At 40.1% G+C, this 27,509-nt stretch overlaps 1 protein-coding gene across 1 annotated transcript in view; it reads left to right on the top strand.

Annotated features, from left to right (window-relative positions):
- KDM3A (lysine demethylase 3A) overlaps positions 1-27,137 on the top strand; it is a 29,643-nt gene extending 2,506 nt beyond the window's left edge. The window contains exons 3-26 of the mRNA XM_048303365.1: positions 665-814; positions 2,968-3,078; positions 4,646-4,748; positions 5,403-5,527; positions 6,007-6,079; positions 6,160-6,248; positions 8,423-8,574; positions 9,554-10,125; positions 11,385-11,586; positions 13,024-13,238; positions 15,895-16,047; positions 16,275-16,370; positions 16,701-16,828; positions 18,516-18,702; positions 19,189-19,355; positions 20,096-20,332; positions 20,722-20,893; positions 21,814-21,904; positions 22,461-22,591; positions 23,404-23,523; positions 23,610-23,749; positions 25,524-25,700; positions 25,782-25,916; positions 26,393-27,137. Coding sequence (XP_048159322.1) covers positions 665-814; positions 2,968-3,078; positions 4,646-4,748; positions 5,403-5,527; positions 6,007-6,079; positions 6,160-6,248; positions 8,423-8,574; positions 9,554-10,125; positions 11,385-11,586; positions 13,024-13,238; positions 15,895-16,047; positions 16,275-16,370; positions 16,701-16,828; positions 18,516-18,702; positions 19,189-19,355; positions 20,096-20,332; positions 20,722-20,893; positions 21,814-21,904; positions 22,461-22,591; positions 23,404-23,523; positions 23,610-23,749; positions 25,524-25,700; positions 25,782-25,916; positions 26,393-26,473 — 3,807 coding nt within the window. The 3' untranslated portion in view covers positions 26,474-27,137. The remainder of the gene's footprint in view (positions 1-664; positions 815-2,967; positions 3,079-4,645; positions 4,749-5,402; positions 5,528-6,006; positions 6,080-6,159; positions 6,249-8,422; positions 8,575-9,553; positions 10,126-11,384; positions 11,587-13,023; positions 13,239-15,894; positions 16,048-16,274; positions 16,371-16,700; positions 16,829-18,515; positions 18,703-19,188; positions 19,356-20,095; positions 20,333-20,721; positions 20,894-21,813; positions 21,905-22,460; positions 22,592-23,403; positions 23,524-23,609; positions 23,750-25,523; positions 25,701-25,781; positions 25,917-26,392) is intronic.
- The last annotated feature ends 372 nt before the right edge of the window (positions 27,138-27,509 follow it).

Below are 27,509 nucleotides of genomic sequence, written 5' to 3'. Positions count from 1 at the left end.
TATTTTTGCCATGAAATTGTTTTCCTTTTGAAAAATTTACATACTTGCTTCTGAAATTCTTAAGGATAAATTGCGGTTAAAAGCAGACAGGAGATTACCTTCTTCACACTGCATAATTTAATCACCTTTGCTGTCCTTCTGTCATTTGTGCTTTCAATAAATTGGCTGAAGTTATTCTTTGGGATTGGTATTTTTAAAATATTTCTGGAAAAAAACCAGCTTTTTTATTCCAGTGCTTTAGAGTTTGTGGAAAATCCATGCGCCACTGCTGTAGGCAGTCCTTTCATTTTAGTGGACTTCTTAGGGGTGTGTGTATTCTTCCCTGCTTGTAAACACCAGTAACAGTGTTAACATGTTTAACTCTTCTTGAGCAGCACAGAACTTTTTGAGATGGGAAGTTGTAAAGTTAATGGAGATATTAATATTTCATGTGAGAGTAATGATGATAAACCAGTTAACATTGACTGTTACTTGAAAAGTACTGGGTCAGCCTTGGATGCTTTAATGATTGCTTGATTATGTGACAGGCAATAATCATGCTGGAATTATAAGTACTTTCAATGATTTTTTTATTTTTGAGTGAATTGGTGGTTTTATCTTTTTCATGTTGAATGTGTCTGGATTTTATAGGTAGTCACTCATTCACTTTGCTTCCTTTCTGTAGATTTGTGTAGAATTTGATGATGAATCATGGGAAAAGCGAAGATGGATAGAAGTCTACAGCCATATGATGATAGCATTCCTGGTGGAGCAAAAGCTGGTGCTGGCTGAAAGAAAAACCCAATCCATGCCTCCTGTCCAGTGGCCTGCGATGGCAAGTACACTCTTGGCTTGACTCACTTTGCTCCTGCAGTTCCACCTTCTGGGGACAGTGTTGTCACCAGTGTGAATTTCTCAAGTGCAGCCTCAGTCTTGGGTGTCTTGTGAAGGGAGAAAACCTTATTGTGCAGCTTGAACTGACAGAGCTCATTAGCATTTGAAGTTGGCGTGTTGTGCCTGTGGACACAAGAATGTATTTTTATGACTTTGCTTCTCCCTCAGACCGCTGTTCTGTACATTGTTAATTCATTCTCTTTCTAGTCTCATGTTTTGTTTCTTCCACAAAATTCCTTTTGAGACTAGAGAGAAAAAGTGTAAATAATAGGTTTCTAAGGATAGTCTGTGTTTTCTTTTAAATTTTTGACTCTGCCTCAAGTACTGTTAATTACATCAAGTGTGGTGATTCTTGATCCTGAGAAAAAAATAATTCAAGTGACTTACGTGATGCCCACCTGACAAAAATGATTTGTGAGATTTAGATTTTCTGCACACAAAAACCTGAGCTACACTGTACAAGGAGGGAGCTAAGCTTTCTGTACCTGCCATGCATGGCTGAATAGGTGCATTAGCCAGGGGAGGTGAACAGGGAACATTTCTTAATGTATTCAGCCAGTACGGTTGTACTTGACTACTTTGGATATTGCTACTCAAGAAAGTAGTGCAAGAAGTGAGGATGCAAACATGTAAAGTTGCTGAACATGAATTACGCTGAAATTGTAATCTGTGTTTTAATACTATTAACTTTGCTAGGTATAAAGTGTGCATTGTAATTCATATTGCTGGTCTTTCTTTAAACATAGTCAATCTAGATATTTATTGGAAGTAGCACCCAATCGAATGGGAGGAAATACAAATCCTTAATTTTATTTCCTGGGCTGTGCATTAATATCAGCAGTTCCACAGTTAAATTTTGCTGATAGCTTGTTCTGAAAATGTCCTTATTTAAACTTAGCTGTTGTCCATTTCCAAGTATCTGAATAGTTCTTGCTGGATACTTGTCTTCAGTTTTGGCATAAGGTGTTCCTCCTGATGTGTTTGACGGGTCAGTTCATGCAGGGTACATGTTCCAAAGCTCGTTTCACAGAGGAAGATGTAGGCTCAAATGTAGGCCAGTGCTGGAGCTTGCCTTGGCAAAAAAAAAAAAGACTTTTTGTCCCTTTATCATCACACAAGGAAGGAAAGCAGAGGTCACAGAAGAGGTGTGTGGATTAATTTATTTAAAATTTGATCACAACTTCTTGATTTAAGTATATGGGAGAGTGTTTCTGACAAATGGAGTAGCTTTGTAGGAATCTTGGAATGCCCAGTTACTTCTGGGGAGACTCATGTTCCCTCCTCTGGGGGTCCTGTCCCTCTGCCAGTGCTGTCCTAGCTGAGGTGAACACAAGAGAGTGTCTGGGTTTTTGAAGGACTGATGAAAGAAAGGCTGCCTTCCCCTATCAGAACAATTTCCTTTTATTACACCTTTCAGGTAGGGAGGAGTTACTCTTGCCACTTCTTTTGTTTTAGGCTCCTGGTGCCTTTCCTCTCAGATCTGTTACTGTCACTAGAAAAAATTTAATTTTGAAGGTATTAGGAAGTGTTCAGAAGGTTGTGAAGGAAATTTTTCTTTCTTATCTGTTGCTAAAGCCTTTGATATACCTGAACACAACTTCATCATTGCATCGCAGTGAGGCTATCCAAGCCATCACATGTGCTTAAATTAAGGTTTTGGTGTATTATTAGTGTTGCACAAGTTTTGAGAACTTCAGTGTAAACTATGCTGCAGGCATTCATTGATTTGCTAGTTATTTCCCCAGTCTACCATAAGGAGGATTGTTAGAAATATATCCACAATTAGAATTACTGTATTAATAAATTCTTCATGTGGAGATGAATGATTGATTAATTGTTAATGACAGCCACCTACATGGAATTCCTAATTCATGCTGATAAATGAAATTAATTTCAGGTGGAGTCCAGTAACTGTTTCATTAGGTGTGTATTAGAAGTTTTATTGGAAACTAGTTTTGTTTTCACGAGTTGTGTGTAGATGTGGTAACTTAACAGAGAAATAAATAGAAGCAAAATTAAAGTAATTTTTTAAATGCAGATGATGAATGATGAAATCTTCTTACTCTCTGAGAACATGTTTTTCACTTTTTTTAGACCTACAAGTCCTTAGTGGACAAAGCTGGAATGGGATCACTGGTTTCAGTGCGCTATCTGGGTGAAGAGAAGTGTGTTTTTCTTTCTAAAGACCTCTTGACGCCCATCCAGGTAACCTTGAATGGCATTGTGAAGATGAAAGATGAATTTCTTGTCTTGGTATTTAAGATATATCAAGTTAATGTAATCTAAATGCAAACTTCAGATGGGTAAAAACTTGTAGTAGGTGTTTTTCTGTGACTCATAAATATCAGTTCTGAATGTAATGTGTCTGATTTAAAACATGCTAAAGCTGATTCAGGACATGGTCACTTGAGAGAGCTGGATGAGGGAGTGTGCCAGGACAGTTATTCAGCCCAGAGGACAGCAGTTGCATCATGCTGGTTGGGGGATAACCTGGAATAATTTCCCTTTCTCCTTTTGAACAGGACTGTTGTTCCTGCAACTCTTTGCACAGTAGTGCCTGGCATAAATCTTGCTATTTAACAGAAGCACATCACTACTAATCCTAAACAAATGAGGAATTGGGCAGAATGTAAATGAGATGGTTGAATTGTAGTCCCTTTATTGAGCACCAGAGGAAAGTTTGTTAGGTACAGATGGGTTGAAACAATTGTCCCTTGTGACTGGCTGGGCAGGTGTTTGAAGGAATAGTATCTGCTAAAGATACAGGATTTAGCCTTTTTAGGAAGCTATTCCTGAGACCTGTAAGCAATCTGAAATAAAAATAGTAATGGATGTCCCATGTTGAGACTGCAAGTAGTGCCATCATTAGTGTTCTACTTTGACTTTTTAACAGTCAGCAAATGCTCAAGTCCTTTAGAGAAACTGACAAGAGAGTCACTAAAAGCCAAATTTGAGTTGTAGGTGGTTGTCTTGCTTGTGTTGGCTCAACAGCAGGGTAGAGATCTCTTTATGCAGAATCCTTATCTCAGCACTGCAGTGGAGAAGATTGCTTTACTGCCATCTTGAATAAGAGTTTATTGACTTCTAGTTCTTCAGTCTTCTGCCTCTTACAAATACCAGAGCAGTGCCTGGGACAAAAAGATAAAACCCAACCCCAAACCATTTTCTTATAAGCACTCTTGAGTCTTGGGTGGAAACTTGCTCTGACCTTTCCATTTCAGAATCAGTTCTCATTCAAGAATTCGAGAGGAAAAAAATACTATAATATGCATACATTATGCTGAATAACTATGAATAATTTGTATGTAGCTGACTCTGTTTTCATTCCTATAAACATTTTATAATGGTGTCTTTAAATGGACTGCATCCTGGCATTATCATAAATAGAAACAAAGTATTTTCATTTGTGTCTGCTCAGGACAAATATGTTGCTGCTTCTGAGAATTTAAAATCCTAAGTTAAGAATGGATGGTTCAATTAAAATCAGTGGTCATTAGCAATGTAGTACAACAAAGCTGGGCTGTTTTCAGAACAATATTAAAGTGGACCTGGAGAGCTCACTTCAGTCTGTCTTGCAGATGCTTATTGCAAATTAGTGGTAAGAAATTGATGTCTGCCTCCAATCCAACATCCTAGAACTGATGGGACACATATTAATGAGAATTGGATTTCTATGAATTGCTGCCATCTTGTTTTTAAATATTGCGGGATTTTGTTAAAAGCATTACCCTGAATGGAAACTTCTGTTCTTTTTTTTTTTTCCCTGAAATAGGATGTGGATAGTTCCAGGCTTTCTCTTAAGGATGATCAAAATGTAAATGAAGAAATTCAGGCTCTGGTTAAGAAACACCTTGATGAGACACGCTTGGTCCAAGGTACAAACACACTGTGGAGTGGAAAGCTCTGGCAATAAATGCTCAAGTCCAAAGGGAAATCCTTGCAGTGTTGGTTTAATTAATTGGTAATCTGTTGTAGGGGATAAAACCTTTTTAAAAATACTGATTTTACTCTCAAAGCCGTGAATGCAAAATGTGAAGGATTGTAGATGTTTAAGTTTCAGGTATTTCTTTAGTAAGAGTAAGTAATTTAAGCATTTATAGGTGGCCTGGTATTTGTGAAATATATCAAACTTGAAGTAATTTTGAACAAAATAATATCAAGTTGTTTATTGCTTCAGTAACTTGATTTTTTTTCCAATTTGTTACTTGTTTGTGAAAACTTCCAGGTGTTGTATAGAGGCTTCTTTTAGTCAAATTTAAAATTGTTAGTTTTGTTTGTCGGCTTTAAATTCTTAATTACCGGGTTCATACCAGCATATTTGTAGTCATGTGCTTGCACATGCAGGGAATGTCTCTTATAAAAAGGTAAATATTGCATCTTAGTTTTAATTTCCCCTACTGTAAGGACAGGAGAAATTCATTTTGGTAACTGTGGTCATCTTCATGCCTTCTTTGTCCTAAGCGCTTTTTTTTTTTTTTTTTTTTTTTTTTTTTTTTTTTTTTTTTTTTTTTTTTTTTTTAATTTTGAAGGTGGAAAAAATATCATTGGTTCAAAAATTAGGATTTATAGCCTGGATCCTTCTACTCAGTGGTTCACAGCAGTTGTTGTCAATGGTAATCCAGCTACAAGAACTCTAGAAGTCAACTGTCAGGAGGTAGGAACCAGTTATTGTGGTGTACAAATAGATTTGGGGAATAGGTGCAAACTTTTATTTATATCTCCACCAAAACCATTTTTATTTCTGTCTTTACTGTAATCTTCAAACATGGGTGACATGTAGTGCAGAACAATATAAACCAAAGTGTTTCTTTATGCTGCTGGTAGATTATTAAATAAGAAATGTCCTTCTATGAAAAATGAAGGAGACCTGGAGTTTTTATTGGAAGAGTGAAGCAAATATGATCCTGGTTTCTTTGCTCTCTGTGCTGTGCAGACAGTGCTCTCAAGCACCAGTTCGTGTTTTTATGCAGAGACACTGTCACATGGAATGTTGTTAAATTCAGCTTGGTATTCAAGGAACCTAGAAGTTTAGTGTCTAAGCTTAGTCCATGCTACCACATCTAAGATAAATATACTCAAATAGAGTTTCACCTGTCTAAATGGCTGCTTCTGTGTTTCCTGTTCCTTTTCAAGATTCCAGCTTTAAAAACTCTTGATCCAGAGTTAATTCATGTTGAAATCATATATGACAACAATGGAAAATGTGGTAAGACCTATTACTTTTTGTCCTTCAAACACAAAGTAGGTTATTTGTGATAGACTAATCTTGATCACCTTCCCTTCCAGATAAATCAAAAAGAATTGGGGGTGTGAAAAGGAAGTCATCTGAGAACAGTGGAAGTATTGATGCTAAACACACAAAATCTTCTCCTGAGGTAATGTCTTGTTCTGTTATATATGGCTGCTACATAATGATTATGTCACCTCTCAAAACATTTTAAGGATTAGATTGGAAAGTAGAATAATAAAATAATCCCTTGGAGGGTGTGTTGAGTTTTCAAGCTTGTCTGGGCATGAATTGAACATCTTGCCTTGTGATAATTGGAGCCAAAGCAACTAAGCCTTGAAAGTTAGTGGTTTGTTGGGTTTTTTGTTTGGTTGGGTTTTTTTGTTTTTATTGTGTTTTTTGCCCCCTCCTCCCGCTTAGGAGTTGGCCTGCCTGGTCATGTATTCTTCCATGGGAGAAAACACAAAGGAGTTCTGAAGTTTATAACCTTTGTTTTTCATGTTCTTTCTTTAACTGTTTTGTACTTGAACCCAAAACCTTCAGCTGCACTTGGATGCTTTGAGGATTGAAGCTGCATGAGGAGCAGTTGAAAGTTGTTTCAGTACAAAAAGGGAATGTGGCTTTTGTAGTACTTTCATGTCTACTTTTATTTCTTTTGTGAGTGACCTGCCAGGTATCACTGAGAGATAAGTAAACTCTCAAAGGGCAAAAGACAATCTGGATTACTTAAGTGTAGAAATGCAAATAAATAATCATGGCTTGGCTGAAGAACAGTACTTCAAACCTGCCCTGTAATTTTGCCCAGTGTTTCAGACCAAAACCTGTGTTTTAGGCAGGAGTAGCTGGTCTTTAGGAAGCTCTGGAAGGGGGGGAAGGGGGTTGTGTTGCTTCTGTGCAGTCAGTCCTGTGTGGAGTCAGCTGTGCAGATCTGGCAATGGCTGGATATGGTCATTAGCAATCTTTAACAGCCTCACAAAGAACCAGCATGAGGTAACAAGCACAGGATAAGATGCCTCAATGAAGGAAGTGTCCTGTCCTGTATTAACTGCTGAGGGGGAGCATGGGGAGCATGGGCAGCAGGGCAGCATGGAGTAACAGAGCATTGCAGTCTTGTGTTTCCATAGCTCATGCTTGAGTGCCTTTAGCAGCTTTTGGTGCTCAGTTTGCCTTTTTTTCAGTTTTCTGCATAATTCAGCCATTGAGCAGCCTGCTTGATACTCACAAAGCTGGTCTGTATTTCACATTTCAACTGCCCTGCTGAAGAATTACCATGATCTGAATTTGTAACTTGTTTTACCATAGTTTTTCCTTAAAGTAGTGATTTACTTCTCATTTTCCAGTCTGCCTTCCTTCAAAGGACTGGATCATTTATCACTTTTGTACTCTTGGGGAAATGCCTTGCAACCATTTTTCCAAGTGGTTGCAGTGAGTGTGCTTTCTAGTAAGGAAAGCAGAAGCTGTTTGTTTCTCTGATTTTGGTGGATGTGAGTATATGGGAGTGATGAACTGAAGCCATGTTTTTTGTTAATAAGTATGTGATAGGACTCATTTCTAGTGTGGAGTTAATTATCTGCAGCATATTTCTGAGCTCTTGACTTGGTGCCTGACAGCTGTGTAATACCAAAACAAAAAGGAAATATTTTGGGAGCTGATGCTGATGAGCCTGTAGTGTAACTTCCCAGCAGTTAAGTGGAGCATGTGGGAGTAAAATATGGATGTTGGAGCTGAGGAAGGACCCCCACAGAAAACTACTGTTTTAAAGACACTTGCTAATTTGGTAGGCCTATGGTATTCCTAAATGAATTATAGATTTGTTAGGCTGGTGATTTAATCAACACAGGATTTCTTTACTTAACACTTTCTAGAATCCTGGTGCAAAGAGTTTTCTTGCTGCAGGAAAGTTCATGTGTAGATTTTTGGTAATGCTGTCAGACTTCACCGTTTTAATTTTCTCTGGGATTTTCAGCTGAGCTCAGACGTCTATTTCTGCCTGCCAGTTACTGCAGTTACTTTAGAAGCATTGTCCCACTGGCAGTTACCAAGAGCAGGGCTTTCTGTCTTCCTTTCCATTTGCTTAATGCACTTCCCCCAAAAAAGTTTGTTGTTAGTTGGGGGAAAATGCATTAACATCAACAGTCTTTCATGGAACCTATAAGGTTTAAAAGGACATTTTAAAGTCTTTCCATCTCTTGAACTGAGTGAGTCTTTATTTAGTTTTATTAAACATGGTAGGAAGAGTATTTTTTTTCTTTTCAAGCTAAACCCTGCAAAGCCATAATTTGTTATGCTGGATTTTCCTAACTGTTAAAATCTCCCTTGCAGGTTTCTCCCAGTCAGGGACACGTGCAGTCAGTACCAACTGTGCTGGGTGAAGCACTGCTGGGATGTACTCCTGCAAATAAAGACCAAAGGCACCCAGGCCTGCCCTTGCCAGCTAACTCACCACCCAACCTTGGTGCAGAAACTCCTCAGGGGTAAGGAAGCAGTTTTATGCCGATTTTTACCTCCAAGAATAATTCTGATTCTTAGCACAACAAACTCAGGTCATTTTAATAGCTGTAGTAACTACTCCTCTATAATACCAGCATAGAAAAGTGTTAGGCTTGCTTGCCCTGGATATATCATTTACTTCCTAATGCCATATTTGTATTTATCTTTGAGGAAGTGGCCCTTCAATGTCCCAGGCCAATGTCACTGCTTCATTGTACCCCATCTGTAAATGGATACATGGGTGTGGTGCCTGCTTTGTCAAATGCATTCCTCCCCTGCCCCCAAGAAAACCGGAATATGTTCAGGCGGGTGTCTGCTTTCTTTCACATCAACTGCAGGTCCTCAGTCATATTCCTGTTGAACACCAGTGCCTTTGAACTTTTGTTACCCCCAGTTCTGTCACAAAATGGATGTAATGGTAGAAATCGTGTGACAGGAAAACTCAAATTTGAAGTGCTATAGGGCTTTTTCTACTAGTTTTGTCTCTCTTACGTGCTGAATGTAGAAAATAGAATTTTTTTAAAGGTTTTTTAGTGAGAGATTTTACAGTCTCCAGCATAGAGTTGTGGTGCCAGTCAGAAGTTCCTTGAGAATCTTGCCACAGACATGCAAATGAAATGCATCTAGTTATTCAGCAGTTGCATGGAGAAAATGAGGAAGCAACTATTTAATTGTGAGAGAAGGTAGTGGAGTAACAGCAGTACACAAATTTGTGTGTGCCTACATGGGTGTAGAGCTTTGTTATTGTAACTCCTCTAAAAAATCAAAACCAGAAAAAAACACCTGAAAAACACAAACCTCTTTAGCCTCACACAAAATTTAAAATACTCATACAGCAGAACTCAAGCACATAATTAAATAACTAAATTTCTTCTTTCAAGCTTTAAGTGTGACTAGATTGAGCAGCTGATGCCATGCTTTGACACCTTTTTTTTCCGCTAATTATTGCATGTTGCATTTCAGCACATGTAGGCGAAGCCTACCAGAAGCTCATCCTTCCTGTCTTAATACTGGAATTAAAGCTTTGAAGGAAGATCTGACAGCCTTTCCTAAAGCGGGGTTTATGTCTAAAGAGCAAACACAAAATCCTAGTGATCAAAAAGGTAAATACACCTCTTTGACAACCTCAAGATCTTCATCTTTGACTGATTCAGCTAATGAAAAAGGAACCAACCTGAAGAATACTAATGAACCTCTTATGAAGGCCACAACAAACTTTCCCAAGGAATGTATTGCTGTAAAACAGTTGCAGCATCCCAGCCCTTCCATAGCAATACCCAGAGACAGTGGCATGGTTGAACTGCAGCGAACTTTAGATTGCAGACCCTCAACCTCAGATGCTCATCTTCTGTCCTTCAGTGAGTGTGGGGTTAAATCACAAAGCAGCTGCAACAGCCACTGCAGCCACAAAGGAAACAAGATTGATGAACTCGCAGACATGGAGTTTTTTATTAGAAGAAATTCGAATGAGATTCTTTGTGACAGAAGTGAAAGTGAAAGCTTTTGGACTGGAAGTGCCAAGGTTCAGGATAATAGTAAGTGTTTCTAAAATTTCCTGTCATTTGAAAGTTCTTGTAGTTTCTGTCTAGTGACTTGAAGTAGGTTATTTGTTACAATTTAAATTACTAATTTTGCATATGTGTGAATAAATCAGGAACTGGAATCACTTGTGTGGGTTTTTTTTGTGAGGGGAATGCAATGAAGTTGAGAAACACTCTTTCCTGATAAAGGAAACAGACTAATCATTAATGTTTAGAAATAAGTTGTTACAAAAATGTATGCAAGAACAGAATGGCAGAAGTTACAAAAACAAGGTTCTGTTTGGAACACAGATGCTGATGGCATGATGAGATTACCTTTTAGCAATGGTCCTAAATTTTACAAACATAGTGAGAGGTGGTGGTTGTTCTCAATGAAGGCCGGTTCAAGAGGGGCTTTAGTTTAAAAACTGTCCCAAGAGCAAAGCAAACAAAATCCCAACCACCACCATCACAAATTAAAACCCACCCAGCCCCAAAACCACCCTTGTTCTTCTTTTCCATTTGGTGATCTCTTCAGGTTCTCACATGGGACAGAAGAGGAAAGGCTGGGGTTGTTTAAGGAGCTGGCCTCCTGGTGTCATGTGTCCTGCAGTTCATCAGGTGGTGTTGCTGATTGTTCAGGATTCTGGGAATCTCCCTACATACCCTTTTTTTTTTTTTTTTTTTTTAATTTTCTTCAATCTCCTGTTGCTTGGCCTTGGATTACCACGTGCTGTTCCATAATTAGCATGAATTCATAGCCAGCCAAGCAGTTGCTGTTGTGTCCCCTGCAAGGCCTCACTGGCAGTGTAGGAGGAAGGGAAGTGTTTGGCATCTGTTACAGTAAGATGCTGAAAGCTGTTGCATCATGAAGGGGGAAAACAGGACTGAGAAATGGCCAGGTTGTACTCTGTCCCTATTTCTTGTGAGATATGGTTGCTGCATGCCCTAATCTGCTCAGGATTCCAACTCTGGCTCAAGAACTGCCTTTAAAAGCAGCTGTTCTTTCAAAGTGCTCCTCTGTGAAAAAGCTGAAGGAGCTTTAAGCTTGGGTCCACAGACTGTGTGACTCCACTGGAACTGTAGCTTGAGACAGTTCCTGCTGACTGGAGAAGAGGTTTCTGCTAACTGCAAATATTTTTAGCATAACTTTATTTCAATGTAATGTGAAACTTAGAGGACAAGTTGACGTGCTTCTATCACTAAAATACATTTGCTGGCACTTCTGTGTGAAAAACAGAGGCTTTTCTAATCCTGGCCGCTCTTCCCTGCAGTAATTGTTCGCAAGTCCATTTTATCTGACGCTGCTAAAGTGAAGAAGCTGCAGCAGAGTGGAGAGGCATTTGTGCAGGATGGCTCCTGCAATAACATCGCCCCTCACCTGCACAAGTGCAGGGAATGCCGCTTGGACAGCTACCGCAAGAACAAGGAGCAGAGAGACTCCACTGTCTTCTGCCGCTTCTTTCACTTCAGAAGGTAAGAACAACTTGGGATACTTTAAATACCTTAATATTCCTTAAATGTGAAAGGTTAAAAAGCCCCAGTTCTGTGTCTGGAATGGTCTCATGTTTCAAAGCTGCTCACTGTTGCTGTCTAGCTATAAGACCAATATACCCCACTAAAGAGTGGCTATCTATGGTTTTTTAGCCCTTAGAAATGATACAACTTCTTCATTTGAATAGAAAATAGTTTGGCAGGACTTAGAGCTCTTTATTTTGCTGTTCTGGGCTGAGTGCCAGTAGGATAACGAGTTTAGTTTGAGTGCTACAGCTCAGTAGAATTGGAGATAGCTGTGAGAGGGTAGATTCCATGTTGGTTTCCTGAAGTTTTGTGGTTGGACCTATGAAAGGTTATCCATGAACCCAGAGCTGTGGAAGAGTTGCAGTACGTGGCTCTGGGCTTCCAGCTGGAGACATTTACGGTTGCCATGGAAGCACTTAATCTGTGCACCCACTAGAATTCAGTTCTGTTGCTAAAGGTTTAAAAAAAGGCAGATGTGCTACTAATCTGCTATTTAACCTCAGATTAGAGATTTTACTATAGCAGCTCTTTGTGTAATCTGATGTGTGAGACCAGCATAACAGACTATGCTAATTCATCCTCTCAGGGTAGCAATCCAGACTTGCAGTGCAGTTCAAATCAGATGAACCCTTCAGTTTAAAACTTGAAACTGATGGAACTCTCCCTTTTTATTGTGTGTGAAATCTGTCAGATCTGAAGATAGCATTTGTCTGATGACAGCAGCTGCCAGTACATGTTCTCCTGCCACACTTAACACTACAGTGAGCACACGTTGTCATCAGAAGTCAACTTTCCTCTACAGCATTTAGTAAAAAGGTTCCTGAGCAGAACTCTTCATGTTTGCCATTTAAGACACTACTAACAGTATAGATCTCATTCTTTCCACCTACTCAGAATCACTCAGGAATATATCTTACTCAAATTTTGCTTGATGTTTTTTGACAGCTGCCTCCAAATGAATTGTTACTGAAATATAGTCTATATTTAAGGCGCTGTAACCTCTCTTGAGAGTTGTATGTAGTCCTAGATAAAATTATTGCTGTTGCCATCTCTAAATGTGGTCCTTAATGCCAGTGCATTTTAAAAATTGTAAACCTGATTTGGTTTTGTGTGAATAAAAAAACCCCAACACTACACTTGTTGTAAGATAGATTTCTAACTAAAAACCTGGATGTTTTCAGTGTGTTTCTGTAAAACAAGCAGTGCATTGAACGTGTTTAATGCTAGTGACCAGTATGTTTACCCATATCTGTTGTAACCTTTCAGTAAATTCATTGGCATACAGTACACACATTTGCAGCTCAAGCATTGACTGACTGGAATGAATTTAAACCAGTACAGCATTTGAGGTGATGAGGGTTTTCTCTCCTTTTCCCCCTTTTTTTTCATCAGGCTGCAGTTTAATAAGCATGGAATACTGCGTGAGGAAGGTTTCTTAACTCCAAATAAGTACGACCCCGAGGCTATTAGCTTGTGGCTACCCTTATCCAAAAATGTTGTGGGTCTAGATCTGGACACAGCAAAGTACATCCTCGCCAACATTGGAGACCACTTCTGCCAGCTGGTGATATCTGAAAAGGAAGTCATGTCAACGATTGAACCACACAGTAAGATCAGCTTGTATTGAAATTGTCTGTGTTTTCACAGCTTTATGTGAAGCTTTAAGCTTCTGTGTGAAAGTAAATTGCATATATTTGGAAATGTCATTCTCAGAGAGGGAATGATTAAGAGCCACTGTGAGCCAGTGTCAGCAACTCTTTGTTTCTCATAGGGAGGGGGAAAGGGAAGGGTAATTCCACCCTTTTTTGTCAGAAGTTGTTTCTCAATTTATCAAATTACTTTGCCTGTTACAAAATGTAAACAAAAAATTTAAATAAAGCAGCAGGTAGCTGACAACAAAATCTATTCTTGATGTGTAAATGAAACAAAGGTTTTGCTTTGCACTGGGTCTGTTAGATTGCTTTGGTCCTATTTTATTGTAACTGTATCATGGACCTAATGCTGTCTGTCAGTAAAAGAGATTTTTCCTCCACCTTCAGTTTGTAGTAGCACTTTTAGAAGTGATTGTGTGCAGCCTTACTGGGAATAGACCAGAGAGGTGCTGGTGAGGGGTAACTGGTTGGGGAGATTAATTAGTGCAGACAGGGCAAACTTGGTGCCCTCAAACACAGGGGTTTGGCCACATCAAAATATTTCTGTAGCAGATGTGAGCAGAGAAATGGGGAAGTCTGTGACCTTGCATAATCACTTCTTGGAGTAGAATGACTCTTAAAACTCTTATTTGTTTTCTGGATTTTAAGTGCGTGGCTGGGGTGCAGCACAGTTGAGGAGATTGCCACTGTCTGCTGTGTTTGGGGAGTGTTGACGTTAGATAAAGATCCTCTCAGTTTGGCAGTCACTCCACTGTTCTGAAAGAAGAAAAAAAAATGACCAGGCTTGAATGCCCATCAGAAGGGGAGGGAAGACTTGAGATATTCAGAAATACTTGCAGTGGGGTCTTACCTTGGGCTACTTGGAATCTGCAAGCTTTGCTGTTCTCTTGACCTGCAACATATTCAGGCCAGTGGAACCAAATTATTTGTATCCAGGGTGAGATACAGTCTGGAATACAGAAACACTTTCAGGAGGGTGAAGCTTTGGGTGGAATTCATGAAGCAAAGGGGAGGGTGTGGTGTTTCTTAATAGCAGAGGATGCATCTCTTGGCATGGCTACCAGGAACATTCTCTGCTTAAAAAACACAGACGTGTGTGAGTTTTGGAGTTGGCTTGAAAAAGAGCACAATCTCATTAATTCCTTTTTTATTTTATTGCCCCGACTAGTGAGGGCAAGGGAATTCACTTTCATTAATATGGAGGTTATTTTGAATGCCCTGGGCAGGGAAGAAGTAATTTACATTCTACATATATGGTGTTCTTCAAACAGTTCAGTGGGAGAGTACTCAGTCAGCAAAGAGAAAAGCGAGATTCTTCTGCCACCCTGACTTAAAGTTATGGTAAATTTAAGTGAATTAACCCCTGTGTGGTAAAAGATTGACCAGTGTAGAAGAACAGCTTGTTAGGTCACATTGTTCCTTGGCCACCAAGTGCCGAAAGGAAACAGGATCAAACTACAGAGAGGAACCAAAAAAACAGGAGTAGAAGGGGACAAGATTCAGAAAAGACAGGAAATGACGTTCAAAAGAGAACAAAAAACCTTCATCCTGTTTGGGGGAAATTGGAGAGTTGACCTGGAAAATGATAAATATAGTGTATGTTTTTAAAAGACAAAGAATGGAGCTGGTGATATTTAGACCTGTGTCTCTTGGAAGAATTCTGAAGCAAGTAGTCAAACAATTTTTACCTCCTACTTAAGAACAAATTGTGCTAGGCTATTCCAGTGTTGTTCCATACTTAGTCAATGGACATTATTCAGAAGAAGAACAACAGATGTCTTGGATCCTGGTATGGTTTTTTCAGCATGCATTAGGACATGGTCTCTCATAACTTGCTTTTAAAATTAAGAAACACTGTGGGCAGGAAAGTTTCAGAGAAGTTACAAGTGTGAAAGATGGTAGGAGGAGGCAGGTGTGTGCTTTTTGTCTAGTCTAGTTTCCTAGCTGGCAACATAAGGAAATGGAGATCAGGCTAAAATAATTTTTGCATAATCACAGATTCACAGAAAAATAATACAACCCTGGAAGGGCTTGTAATTGTTTGCAAGATACTGTCAATGTTTGGGATATTTTGAGTGAACTGAAGAAGTGGCTTGGGGTGAGGAGAGAGGAATATAGTGAGTCCATAGGAAACAGCAGCAGTCAGTGCTTCAGAGAAGAAAATCCGCTGTTCTGAGGAGATCAGGTACACACTTAGAAACATATAAAACCTCCCAAAAGGAAGAGAGAGAACTATTTGCCCACCATGCTGCTGAATAGAGAACAAGGGCAGACTGGTTGTGGCAAGCTCTGCATTAAGCTTAGCTTGCCAACAGTACCTGAATTTATTTCCTAGAGTAGCTGTGGAATTTCCAGTTAGGAGAGTGTCAGCAGTGTGCTTGTCAACTTGGGCAAACGCATGTCAGGACTAAGAGCTGTGGTTGGTGCTGCACAGGAGGAAGGAAAGCGGTCTTGGTTGCTTGGACTGTTTTGTAACAAAAGCATTTTTTGGAGTTCCAATACAAAACCAAGTCTGAGTCATATCACTGTAGTTTTTAAGTGACTGTATTTAACACTCAAATGCTGAATTTTGTTTGAACTAACACTCTGACTGTCCCATTGCTGCCCGCAGGACAGGTGGCCTGGAAGCGCGCGGTTCGTGGCGTTCGCGAGATGTGCGATGTCTGTGACACCACGATCTTCAACCTGCACTGGGTCTGCTCCAAGTGTGGCTTTGGGGTGTGTGTGGATTGCTACAGGATGAGGAAAAAAAGCTCACATGAAGGTGGGGAGTGCTTATTGCTACCTGAAACAAAGGGGGAAGAGAGGAAATAAAATCTGTGTATTGAACTTGGAAGTCAGTGATAACCTTAAATGAGACAAAAAAATCCTTCCCAACAAGGACATGTTGTAGACCTGTGGTTGGATATATCAGTAATAGTAAAGTATGTGGCTTTCCAGAGCAGGATGAAAGATGCAATAACAAAACAGTGTAATGGTCTTGTTTTACAGACGATGACTCGGATACTTTCTCTTGGTTTAAGTGTGTGAAGGGGCAAGCACATGAACCAGAGAATCTAATGCCTACACAAATAATTCCTGGAAAAGGTATTGGAAATATTTGATTAGCATAAAAATGTTCTGTAGGATTTTGCTGTCTTTTGTATGTTGTTGATACTGTACTGAGAGAGGTTTGATTTTAGTAGTAAAGTTGGTAAAAACTTAGCATTTATTATTCAAAGATAGGAGTAGCTTATGTGTTTAATCTGATTTTATTATCTTTGACCTTTACAAAGAAGTAGCAGAACTTCTTGTTTAATGATGAACTGTATTCACATATCATTGTTTATCTGCACAACACACAATTTCTGTAAAAGTCTTAGTGGCTGCTGGATGTTGTGGTTGCATGTGAGCTCACTGACGGTTCTCTCCTTTCAGCTCTCTATGATGTTGGTGACATTGTTCACTCTGTAAGAACAAAATGGGGAATAAAGGCAAATTGTCCTTGTGCAAATAAGCAGTTCAAAGCACTATCAAAGCCAACACTAAAGGAGGATTCAAAACAGGTATTGTTATTGCCTCTATGTCTGTGCAGTTAAGTTTGTGTCAGTCTATTGCATGTTCTTGAGACCCCTGCTAATTTGACTTTGTAGGTTGCCAGCCCTGACCTCTGTGATAACCCCACCACACAGGGACATTTTATATTCACTGTTCATCTTTCTGGTTCAGTTCTTGAGGTTTTGGGGAAAATCTCATTGTGTCCCCTTGACACTGAGCCTCAGTAGTGACCTGTCCTTGAAAAAGGCTCATGAGGACTTAGAGAAAAAATGGGATTAGATTGAGATCACTTGAGAAGAGTATGAAGAACAGAGGAATGGGAATGGTTGTGAAGTGTAGGCTATTCCTTGAGTCCTGGAGGTAAAATACATGCAGCATCTAAAAGAATAAGGTGGAAGAGCACTGGGATTCATAAAAGAGCTAAACATGAAAAACACTGAGATTTAGAGGAGTGTAGAAAACCATTGATTTCTCTAGCAGTCTGGTAGGTTTGCTGCTCTGTATGTAAAGAATACCCAAAACACATGAAAACCCCACAAGATCCGTATATTTGTAAATGGATGTAGTATTTTTTTGCTTTTGAAAATAGAGCACAAATTAATAGCTTAGTTTGGAAGTATCTTGCAAGAAATGGGATGAATTCAGTGATTTAAATTTTGTTGAAGCTTATTCATAAGCTTGTTTTGAAAAGAAATGTTTCCTTTAAGTGTAAGAAGCAGGTTGGATTTGATTTTGGTGTTAGTAATGAACAGAAGAGATGAAAAATATTGTCAAGTTTTAAAAGTCTGGAAGATGGTTATGTGAATCAAAAGTTAGCATATGACTGACCTGGTTTCAGTCTTCTGAATCAAGATTTCCTATGACTCTGGATAAACAGCTACATTAAATTTATCTACTCCTCTTCAGAATTAGACACTGCACTGGTTATGTGAGCATAAGCTCATTAAAGTCTGAAGCATTTTCTGTTATGTCATGTTTAGAATCCTTACCAAGCATCAGCAGTCAATGAGAGATGAAATAGAGAACGTAGCAATAGGCAGACAAAAGAGCAGAATAATTTCTTAGCTGAAAATTGAGCAGAGAGGGGAAATGCCACCAGTCACGCAGGAATGCCAGGGCAAAGCAGTGGTTCTGGTTAGTCTGTTCCTAGAACCTCCAAATGACCAATAAATCAGCTGCAAAGGAGATGGACAGTCCTACACTTGGATTGTGCTGGCCAGGCCAGTGCTGCACTCAGGCAGGTGTAGCTCAGACTTGGCAGGTGAGTGCACTTCTGCTACCACATTAAGAGAAAAATTTAGGAATGCTCCATGTCTGTTTTAGTCCTCTGAACTAGAGCTCCAGCTTAGCCCTGGCCTGAGCATCAGCTACCACTAGAATTGTCAGAACTGCTGTTAAAACCGCACTTGGTTCCCAAAGCAATCCCAGACAACGCACCTGAGAAACTTGGCTCTCTGTGCTTGTCTTAAGGCATGATGAACTCTGGCTGCTCCTGAAGTTGGGAGATCCTGAATGCTGCTGATCTGTCATCTCCCGATCCTGAGCTGCAATGCTGACCTCTTGTGGAGGTGACATGTTTTAAAGGGCCAAGCCATTTTACTTCTAAAAGAATGAATTTGGATGTGTTACTGCTTGCTTTCCCTTTCTGAGTAGGGTGTGTTTGTGTCTGATCAAGTTCTCGCTTTGCTTTTTCAGCACTTGGCATCCGGAGACAGGCCCAGCCTTCAACACAACACTTTTGTCCTGAGCCCACAAGTCACTACACATGATCCTCCTCTAAAGTCAGCACTTGGAAGCAAACAAGCTGCTTCTGTAAATACTTTTCCTTCATTAAATTGGTTTTCAAACCTAACAAGTGGAAATGTGAATAAAGAAAACAAAGGTACGTGCAGAGCCAGTGAAGAGTAAACCCTTTGTGGCTGTTTGTCAGAAGAATATAGGTCAGACCCAGCAATATCTTGTGCTGAGAGTGAGGTCATCTGCCTGCTGGGATGGGTGTTCAGTGTCTGGGCTGCAGAACTGGCCGTGGCAGTGGCTTGGAGTGAAGCCTGGCAGAGTTAGCATATTCTGTTTCAAAAACTGGATTAAAATCCCATTGATGCAAGTATTCTTGAAAATTCAGTTTGAGAATATTTTTTGTTGGTGTTTTTTGTGGGGTTGTTTTGGTTTTTTTGGATTTGGTTTTTTGTTTTAGAATGTGGAAGTTTAAAACCTTTGGTTTATTGAAGAAAGTTAAGTGAAAGAAATACTTTATCTGCGTGTATTGGGAGGAGATCTATATATAATGTTTATGCATGTAGGAGGATCTTGTTTCGGAAAAAAAAATGCAAAGTATATGCTTCTCATGGTTTTCCTTTTTTCATTTCAGAGAAACTTCTACCAATTTCAAAGAATGAAAACAAACCTCTCCAGACACTCCCTAGCTTAGCCAAGCCAGCTACAGCCCTGCAGACATTCAACAGTGCAATATTAAGCCCTGTGAGCAACAACAACACAGGCTTCTTGCGGAATCTGTTGAACTCTTCTGCAGGAAAGGTACAGGAAAAATTCTGTCCTACAGGTTTGAGTTGTTTCCAGACTTAGATTCTGTTCTAAACCTGGGAACAGCTGCCACAGGCAGTTTACTTACTTGTCACAGTAAGTAAAATTCTGTCCTTATTTGGGAAGGACTAATTCAGTTTTGATGTTTCAGCAAGTCTTGGTGAGGAACAGGGAACTGAGTGATAAAGCAGATTAACTTCCTTAGGTTAGAATCTGGCAGGTACATTGACTGGGATGTCTTTTAGACTTAAAAAAGAAGTACCAATGAACTTGCAGATGGAGGGAAGAACCTTCTGTGGTATCTTCCCCATACCTCATTTGTAGACTGGTTCACTTCAGATGTTTCTGGGCTTTGTCTGGTCTTAGATGTGACTTGAAAGTGGTGGGGAAAAGTACTGGCTGTGAGAGTTCTTTGCTAAAACTGTAGTTTTGCTCTTTGATACAAAGCAAGTGCTGTTCCCTGCTGCATATCCTGGGTCTCTGCAGTGTTGCTGAGGTGTAAACCAGAGCAGAACTTGTTGTGCCAGAATTCTGTAGACAAAGTATCAGAAATGGCAGTGGCATTTAATCGTGGTGCATTTCTAGACAGCAAAGTTCTGCAGTTGTTTGTTTCTCTGTATGATTGTAATCTCAAGTGAAAAATTTTAGAAGTGGCAAATACTTTCTTTAAAGCCTGCAGGACAAGGCAACAGAAAAGAGCACTCATTTTTTGTTCTTTCTTTTTTTTTAATCAGACAGACAATGGACTGAAGAGTACACCCAAAATCCTTGATGACATTTTTGCTTCCCTGGTGCAAAATAGAGCCATTACAGACTTGCCTAAGAAACCTCAAGGACTGACCATAAAGCCCACGATAATGGGCTTTGACACGCCCCACTACTGGTTATGTGATAACCGCCTGTTGTGTCTTCAGGATCCCAACAATGAAAGCAATTGGAATGTCTTCAGGGAGTGCTGGAAGCAGGGACAGGTATTTTCATTTTCCTGCTTTTTCCATTTGCAATTCATGTGCTTTGTCCTGTCATTGAAGCACAGGTACAGCCGCTGTAGTGATAAGCAACACTCAACCTTCATCAAATGACATTAACACTGTTACACATCCTTATCTAAGGATCTGTTTTACTGTTTAAATCAGTTTCTAAACACAGTGCTGAAATTATGGCTCTGTATAAAAAGCTGCCTCAGTTTGAAACAAGGAATGCTCAGATGCATGGTAAGGCAGAATTCTGGTAGGACAGGCTGAGCATTTAGTTTGCAAAATGCCTGCATTCAAATGCTCAGTGTATTTTATGTATGACCCTGTTGTAGTTAGAATTTTTGGTGTTTAATAATTCTTCAGAATATATTCTTTCTTCCTAGCCTGTAATGGTGTCAGGAGTGCATCACAAGTTAAATGCAGACCTCTGGAGACCAGAGTCCTTTAGGAAGGAATTTGGCCAACAGGAAGTAGATCTGGTTAACTGCAGGACCAATGAAATCATCACTGGAGCTACTGTAGGGGATTTCTGGGATGGTTTTGAAGATATTTCAAGTAAGTACTGTGCATCTTTGTTCCAATAGGTGAAATATTTAGCAGCAGTAGTTCTGCCCTAGCACAGACCTGTGATCCACAAGCAGTGTAAAAGATGTTCAGGCTTTCTCTTTGCCTTGGACAGTTTGGTGAGGATACATTGCTGACATTTTTACTTGTAGGATTGTGCACTGGATAGAAACCTTCATTCCTTCAGGAGTATGTTTGGCTGCCTTTAGTCTTTTGGGGAAGCATTCTGAGGAAACTTAAGATCTTCCTAGCAGCTAAGTTCACTTGTCAGCTTTTTTTTTTTTCCAGCTGAGTGAAACAGATGAGAACATGTAGAGGTGGTGCTCACAAGTTAAATGGGTTCTGCTGTTTTAACTTGAAGGTGCTTTTTGGTCCTGAGGAACTGAAGTCATTTCTTATAAAAACAGATTTAGAAGAGGTGAGCTTGAGATTTTCCAGGACAATTAATACTTGCTATTGCATTTGGAGTTCTACTTTATCTGTTTATTACACATTCTTATCTAAGGATCTGTTTTGCTGTTTCAAGTAGTTGTAAGCTGAGGGAATTTGGTACTTAGGGCAAGAAGAGTGGGAGGTGGAAGACTCACACCTTTCTCCTCTGTTACTTGATCTTTGAAGAAGTTTGGCTTCATCAGGTACACAAACCAGTTGCTGAGCTAAATTGTAGGAAGTGCTTGGGCAGGGAAACAGTAAAAGCTGTTTGTCTGTCTGACATCTCCTGTTGTAACATGTTTGTCATGACAGTGATACCCTACTCTGGTGTCAGATGAGCCTGTTCGTCTTTGGTTCTACATGAATAGTTGTGGAATGAACATGATTTTAAACTGAGATAAGGATTTCTTTATCTTGGTTCTTTGGATTCTGAGTTGTACAACTACTAAAAATGAAAACTTGCTAATACTTCACATTAGGTCGCCTGAGAACAGAAGAGGGTGAGCCAATGGTATTGAAGCTTAAGGACTGGCCTCCAGGAGAAGACTTCAGAGATATGATGCCCTCTCGGTATGAATTTCCAGAGGAAATGTTTTTGTGTGGTACACCCCCAAAATAGTGGAAAGTAGGAATACTTGTCACATTTTGATACCTGCTTCAGCTTTGAGCAGGAGTTGGTGACATGTGAACAGTTCTGTTTCTCAGAGATGCCTGACATAAATGGAAATCCTGCACAAGTTTCATGATAAATTTTTACGTAGTTCATTGTATTTGTTGCCAAGTAAAGTGAGTACCTAAATCTGCTCCTAAAAGCCTGGATCCCTTAGAAATCTGAGTTCAGTTGAAGCTTACTTTTTGGCCAAACATTTTTAAGTATGTGGACTTAGGCTGTTTGATATTCCTTGACATGATTACACAAGGAAATAGCATTACCCCAGAGCAGTTAAATTTGTTGGTCTGCTATATTTGTGTGCTTTGTTTGTTCAGTTCCTTTTCATGGTGTCCAGCAAACCCCCTGAGGGAAGGAGTACACTTCCTTGACTGGAAAGAGCTTTTATTGCAGTCTGTTTTAGTCTGCTTTTGGTTTTATCAGTACCTAATGCTAAATTTTGCTGCATTACTTTAGGTTTGATGATTTGATGAAGAATATCCCATTGCCAGAATACACCAGGAGAGGTGGCAAGCTCAACCTTGCCTCTCGACTCCCCAACTATTTTGTGCGACCGGATTTGGGCCCCAAGATGTACAATGCATATGGTAAGGAGTTTTTCAGTCTAAAGGTCACGTTGACCGCGTGTTCCTGTTTAAATTTACTGTAGATTATGTGAATCCTTGCTGTTGTAGACAATTTGATTAATCCTGTGGATCAGAAAGCCTGACTTTGGCTCACCTATAGGTATCAATGATGTCCAGAGCATGATATGATTTATTTTATTAAATATCTTTTTGTCCAGGTGGTTTCAAGCCAATAGTAGTTATTCCCAGTCTCCCAATCAACTTGCTCCACAGCCTCTTTACTGTAGCTAGCAACATGTATTTGTTGTTTTGCTGCTTCTGGCTGTATTGCTTTTGTGGTTCTCCTTTTTGGGCTGTATCATTTACCTTTTATTCTCTCCTTGAGCAGTTTTTTTCCATGGCTGGTTCATCTGCTGTCACTCAAAAGACATTTAAAATTGGGCAGCATCATGGCCACTAAAGAGATCGTAGCTAGTAAATCCTTTAGCAGCTGCTGTTTAGAGTGAAAAAGAGACTGCTTCTGAAAGTGCTTTTTTCTAAATGGCTGTAGAAACTCTTTTCTAGCAGGTCTTGAACACGATTTTTATTTATCATACGGGCTAGCTAGAGATAACATTGGTCTGTACCAGCCTGTCAGCAGATCACTTGGGAAGCCACAAGATGGAGCAAGGTCCTGGATAGAAAGCATATTGCTGTTTTGGAAGCATTTGTTGGTAGAAGTAAAAGAGCTGTAATCTTTTCAGAAAGTGCTGCTGAGAGTGGTGTAACACTTCTTTGTCTTACCAATGGATCTGCTACTCCTTTTTTTTCCCCCCTTTGATTCCTTCCCCCAGGCTTAATAACACCAGAGGACAGGAAATACGGCACAACAAACCTCCACTTGGACGTGTCTGATGCAGCCAATGTCATGGTTTACGTGGGGATCCCCAAAGGCCAGGCTGATCAAGAAGAAGGTAAAATCTTTGTGGTGTCTGTGGGGATATTTCTGTGGCTGGAGGGCAGATCCTTTTGTGTAACTGCTCATGTTGACTCCCCACAGAAGTGCTTAAGACCATACAGGATGGTGACTCTGATGAACTGACAATTAAGCGTTTCACTGAAAGCCGAGAAAAGCCTGGAGCTCTGTGGCACATTTATGCTGCCAAAGATACAGAGAAAATCCGGGAATTCCTTAAGAAGGTAAGATGTTAACCTTAAAAACTGGTCTTCAGGCTGTGTAGGCTTGCAAGTCTCTATCCTTAGGCTTTTCTCCTTCATATCCCAGTTATTCTGGAAACAAGTACTTGAGTTGTATCCAACACAAAACTTGTCCAGAGCCATGAGTCTTGTAGGATCTGAAAAGGGTGGAGAGTTGAAGCTTGAAGTTACCTTGTATGTAGCTACTCCTCCTGCCCACTCTTCTCATAGATGAGTAATGTTACATAGTGAACAAGAAAATAGCTGGTTTAGATTTAAAGAAAAGCACAGTTTAATTTGGTCATTCTTAGAAGAATGTGAGATGTTCTTGGGAAATTTAGAGCAATACATGGTACATAAAGCTCTTCCTTGTTCTCTCTGTCTTACCTTTTTTTTCCCCATACCTTGATGATGTCTGAATTTAAGGAAAAGCATGAGGTATTTTGTCATGTTTTTATGGGAGGTAAGGGTTTAGTGCAGATGTGCTACTACATCCAAAAGGGCTTGTTTTAGTGTTTAAATTTACCTCAGGTAGCCCAGAGTTTTGTGGTCTTAATTGTGAAACTTCTTTGGTGCTCTGAAAATGGAAAGAGCCAATATGCTGATATGTAAAAGGATAAATGGGATGATCTGAACAACTGTTGGGCTGGTGGCTGTCCTGGTGGAAGCTGGGAGAGGCTGCAGCAGACTTATTTAATATTAACAAAGAACAAATCTTGCAGTTGATAAAACATGCTCCTGGGTTTGATAAGCATTAGCACTTGGAGTCTTGATGTCTGTGTCTCACACCTCAGTCCTTTGTGTCACACTTGCTGGCAGGTGTGGGCCTTTCAGCAGCTTTTAGTGGAGTAGAACCAAGCTGTTCATCTCCTCCTAAATGGGGTTTTGTGCTACAGTCCTGGGTGTAAATGGCTGCTGCAGCAAGCTGGATTTATACAGGAACTTCTTGCAGAAATTCTTTCCCCACAGCCCTCAAATTTCTGTCCTAAAGTGCTTGTTGTGCCTCCCAGTCTTGTTTCTCCTGAAAATCTGGTTTGCATTCTCTGGGTCAGTGAGCACGCACTGACTGACTGTGGCCTCAAGGCAGACAGGTGCTGAATTCCACACTTGGGTAGTGTCTTCCAGTTGTAGAGTCAGAGAATTTCAGAATGGCTGTGGTTGGAAGGGAGCTTCAATACCATCTCATTCCAATGCCCCTGCCATGGGCAGGGACACCTTCCCCTAGACCTCATTGCTGAGAGCCCCATCCAATGTAGCCTGGAATACTTCCAAGGGTGAGACAGCTACAGGTTCCCTGGGCACCCTGTGCCAGGGCCACACTGCCCTCACAGGAAAGAATTTCTTCCTAATTTCTTCTTTAATCTAAACCTACTCTCCTTCAGTTTAAAGCCATTTCCCCTTGTCCTGTCACTTCATGCCCCTCTACACAATCCCTCTCCCGCTTTAGTAGTGTCAGAACACTGGTTCCATGTGTGAGAGGGGTTCCCATGTGAACACGAGCTGCTTCACCCTTCTGTTCCTTGCCACTGTCAGTTGGGATTACTTGCACTTTCCATAACCACCCTTGCAATGTGTCTGTGAAGCCAGTGGGACCTGAGAAATGTTGAAACCTTGACAAAGGCCTGAGTAAGGATCCAGACTTTCATTATCTAACTTTCCTACCTGAACACATGGTGCAAGTCCCTCTGGCACAGGTTTGCATGGAATGCCACAGATAAAGGTTGACTGTCCAGTCAGACTGGTGTGTTAAAATGCCTGCTGTCTTGTGACTTTCCAGGTTGCAGAAGAACAAGGCCAAGAAAACCCTGTAGATCACGATCCCATTCATGACCAGAGTTGGTACCTGGACCGATCACTGAGGAAACGCCTTCATCAGGAGTACGGAGTTCAAGGCTGGGCTATTGTACAGTTTCTAGGAGATGTAGTTTTCATCCCAGCAGGAGCTCCACACCAGGCAAGAACCAGGGACATGGGATGGCCTGACTGCTTGGGCAGCCCTTGGAGCAGATGGCTAATGCTTGTTTGTTCTCTCTAGGTTCATAATTTGTACAGTTGTATTAAAGTTGCAGAAGACTTTGTATCCCCAGAGCATGTCAAACACTGCTTCTGGCTCACTCAGGAATTTAGATATCTGTCACATACGCATACGAACCATGAAGATAAATTGCAGGTAACTTCCCAATGCTCAGTGCTCTTGATCCTTTACAAAAGCCCCACTAAAACACAACAGACAACCTTCACCAAACCCAGAAGGGCTGTGGCCATGCAACCCAGGTTGCTTTTGTGTTCAGATCAATGTTAATGCATTGGTTCTTGAAATTTCAGTAGTGTTTGAACTGGTAGGTTTTTAGTAGTTTTGAGAAAGCCCTCTGAAGCTTCTCCTGAGATTCTTTTCAGATGCTTTCTTCTGCCATTTCTTTTGTTTCCCCACCAGCTGAGCAATGCTCTCCTCAGGCTACAGGGTTCACTTTATCTCCTGTTAGAATGTGAACCTTTTTTTCCCAAGTTTGTGATTTACCTGAAGGTCGGGCAGATGAGCGTGTCTGAACTGACCTGCACAGGGTGAGGGGAAGGAAGTGAGAAAGCTGGAAAATTATCTGTGCTGTTTGCTTGTAAAACCAAGCACCTTTTCCTTTGTTCCTGCAGGTGAAGAATGTCATATACCACGCTGTTAAAGATGCAGTTGGGATACTGAGAGCTAACGAATCCAGCCTTAGCAGACCGTGATGTAGAGCGCCTTAACCACACACTATGAAACAGAAGCGTTGGCAGCTGTTCTACCTACTCAGTCAGGACCTCTGTGGACTTTGAGATTATATGAATGTTACCTCATCTTCCTTTCAGCAGTACCAGAGGATCGTGGTACTATGTTCTGTGTATTCTTCCAATGTTTACAAACCTGATATGTATATGTAGTAATATGTATGGACTGTGGCATACTGTGAATGCTCAGTTGCAATAGAACTTTATACGGAGTTGCTCTCCAAACTGTACAAAATACCTCCTATAGAACTGTCGAGAACTATTCCAAATTACTCGTTTGAAAAATATTATTCAAGGCATTGTAAAGCTTCAATTTCTAAAATTTATTTTGGGGTGGGAGGAAGTATGAAATCACTCAGTTTAATAACCAATTTACATGAAGTTAAGAATGCAGTTCTGGAATTTCACATTAACATAGAACTAGCATTTAAAAGTAGCTTTAAGCTATTGTATAGTAACATAGAGATGGGAGTTAACCATCTTTAGGTAAATGTATTTAAATTTCAAAATGTTAAAAGAAACTTTTAATCAAATGTCTTCTGTTTGAAATTGCTCTTTAATTTGAACTGATGTTTGATTCTCTTGTTTTTAACACTGAATGGTTACATAAAAATTCCTCTATTTCAGATACTGTTCCTTGCCTGTCTTCTTCAGTTGACTGTTTAAAGTGTAATTAATTTGATGCAGTACTTTGAAATGCAAAAGAAAATGGTGTATCATAAACTGTTCATACTGTTTTTTAAAGTATTTGAAGGCTTAGGGTATGGAATACAGCAGCAGACCTGTCTATAGATATTTTTGGTTAACCTAAGCATGACTTAGCTGCCTGACTGCTGCTCCTGTGGTCTGTATCACATGAGCTTTGCAGCTTCAATCTGAAGTGGTACACACACAACTCAGGGTTATTTGGAGAAAGACTGAAAACATCATAAAACTTAAAACGGGAAGAGCGGTCATGGGTGGAAAAGTGAATCTCTCATTTGATGAGATACCCTGTGAT

This window comes from Corvus hawaiiensis, chromosome 5, assembly GCF_020740725.1.
Source record: "Corvus hawaiiensis isolate bCorHaw1 chromosome 5, bCorHaw1.pri.cur, whole genome shotgun sequence".
NCBI lineage: Eukaryota > Metazoa > Chordata > Aves > Passeriformes > Corvidae > Corvus > Corvus hawaiiensis.
The sequence above is the reverse complement of the archived record's forward strand: the minus strand, read 5'-3'. Positions and strand labels throughout refer to the sequence as shown.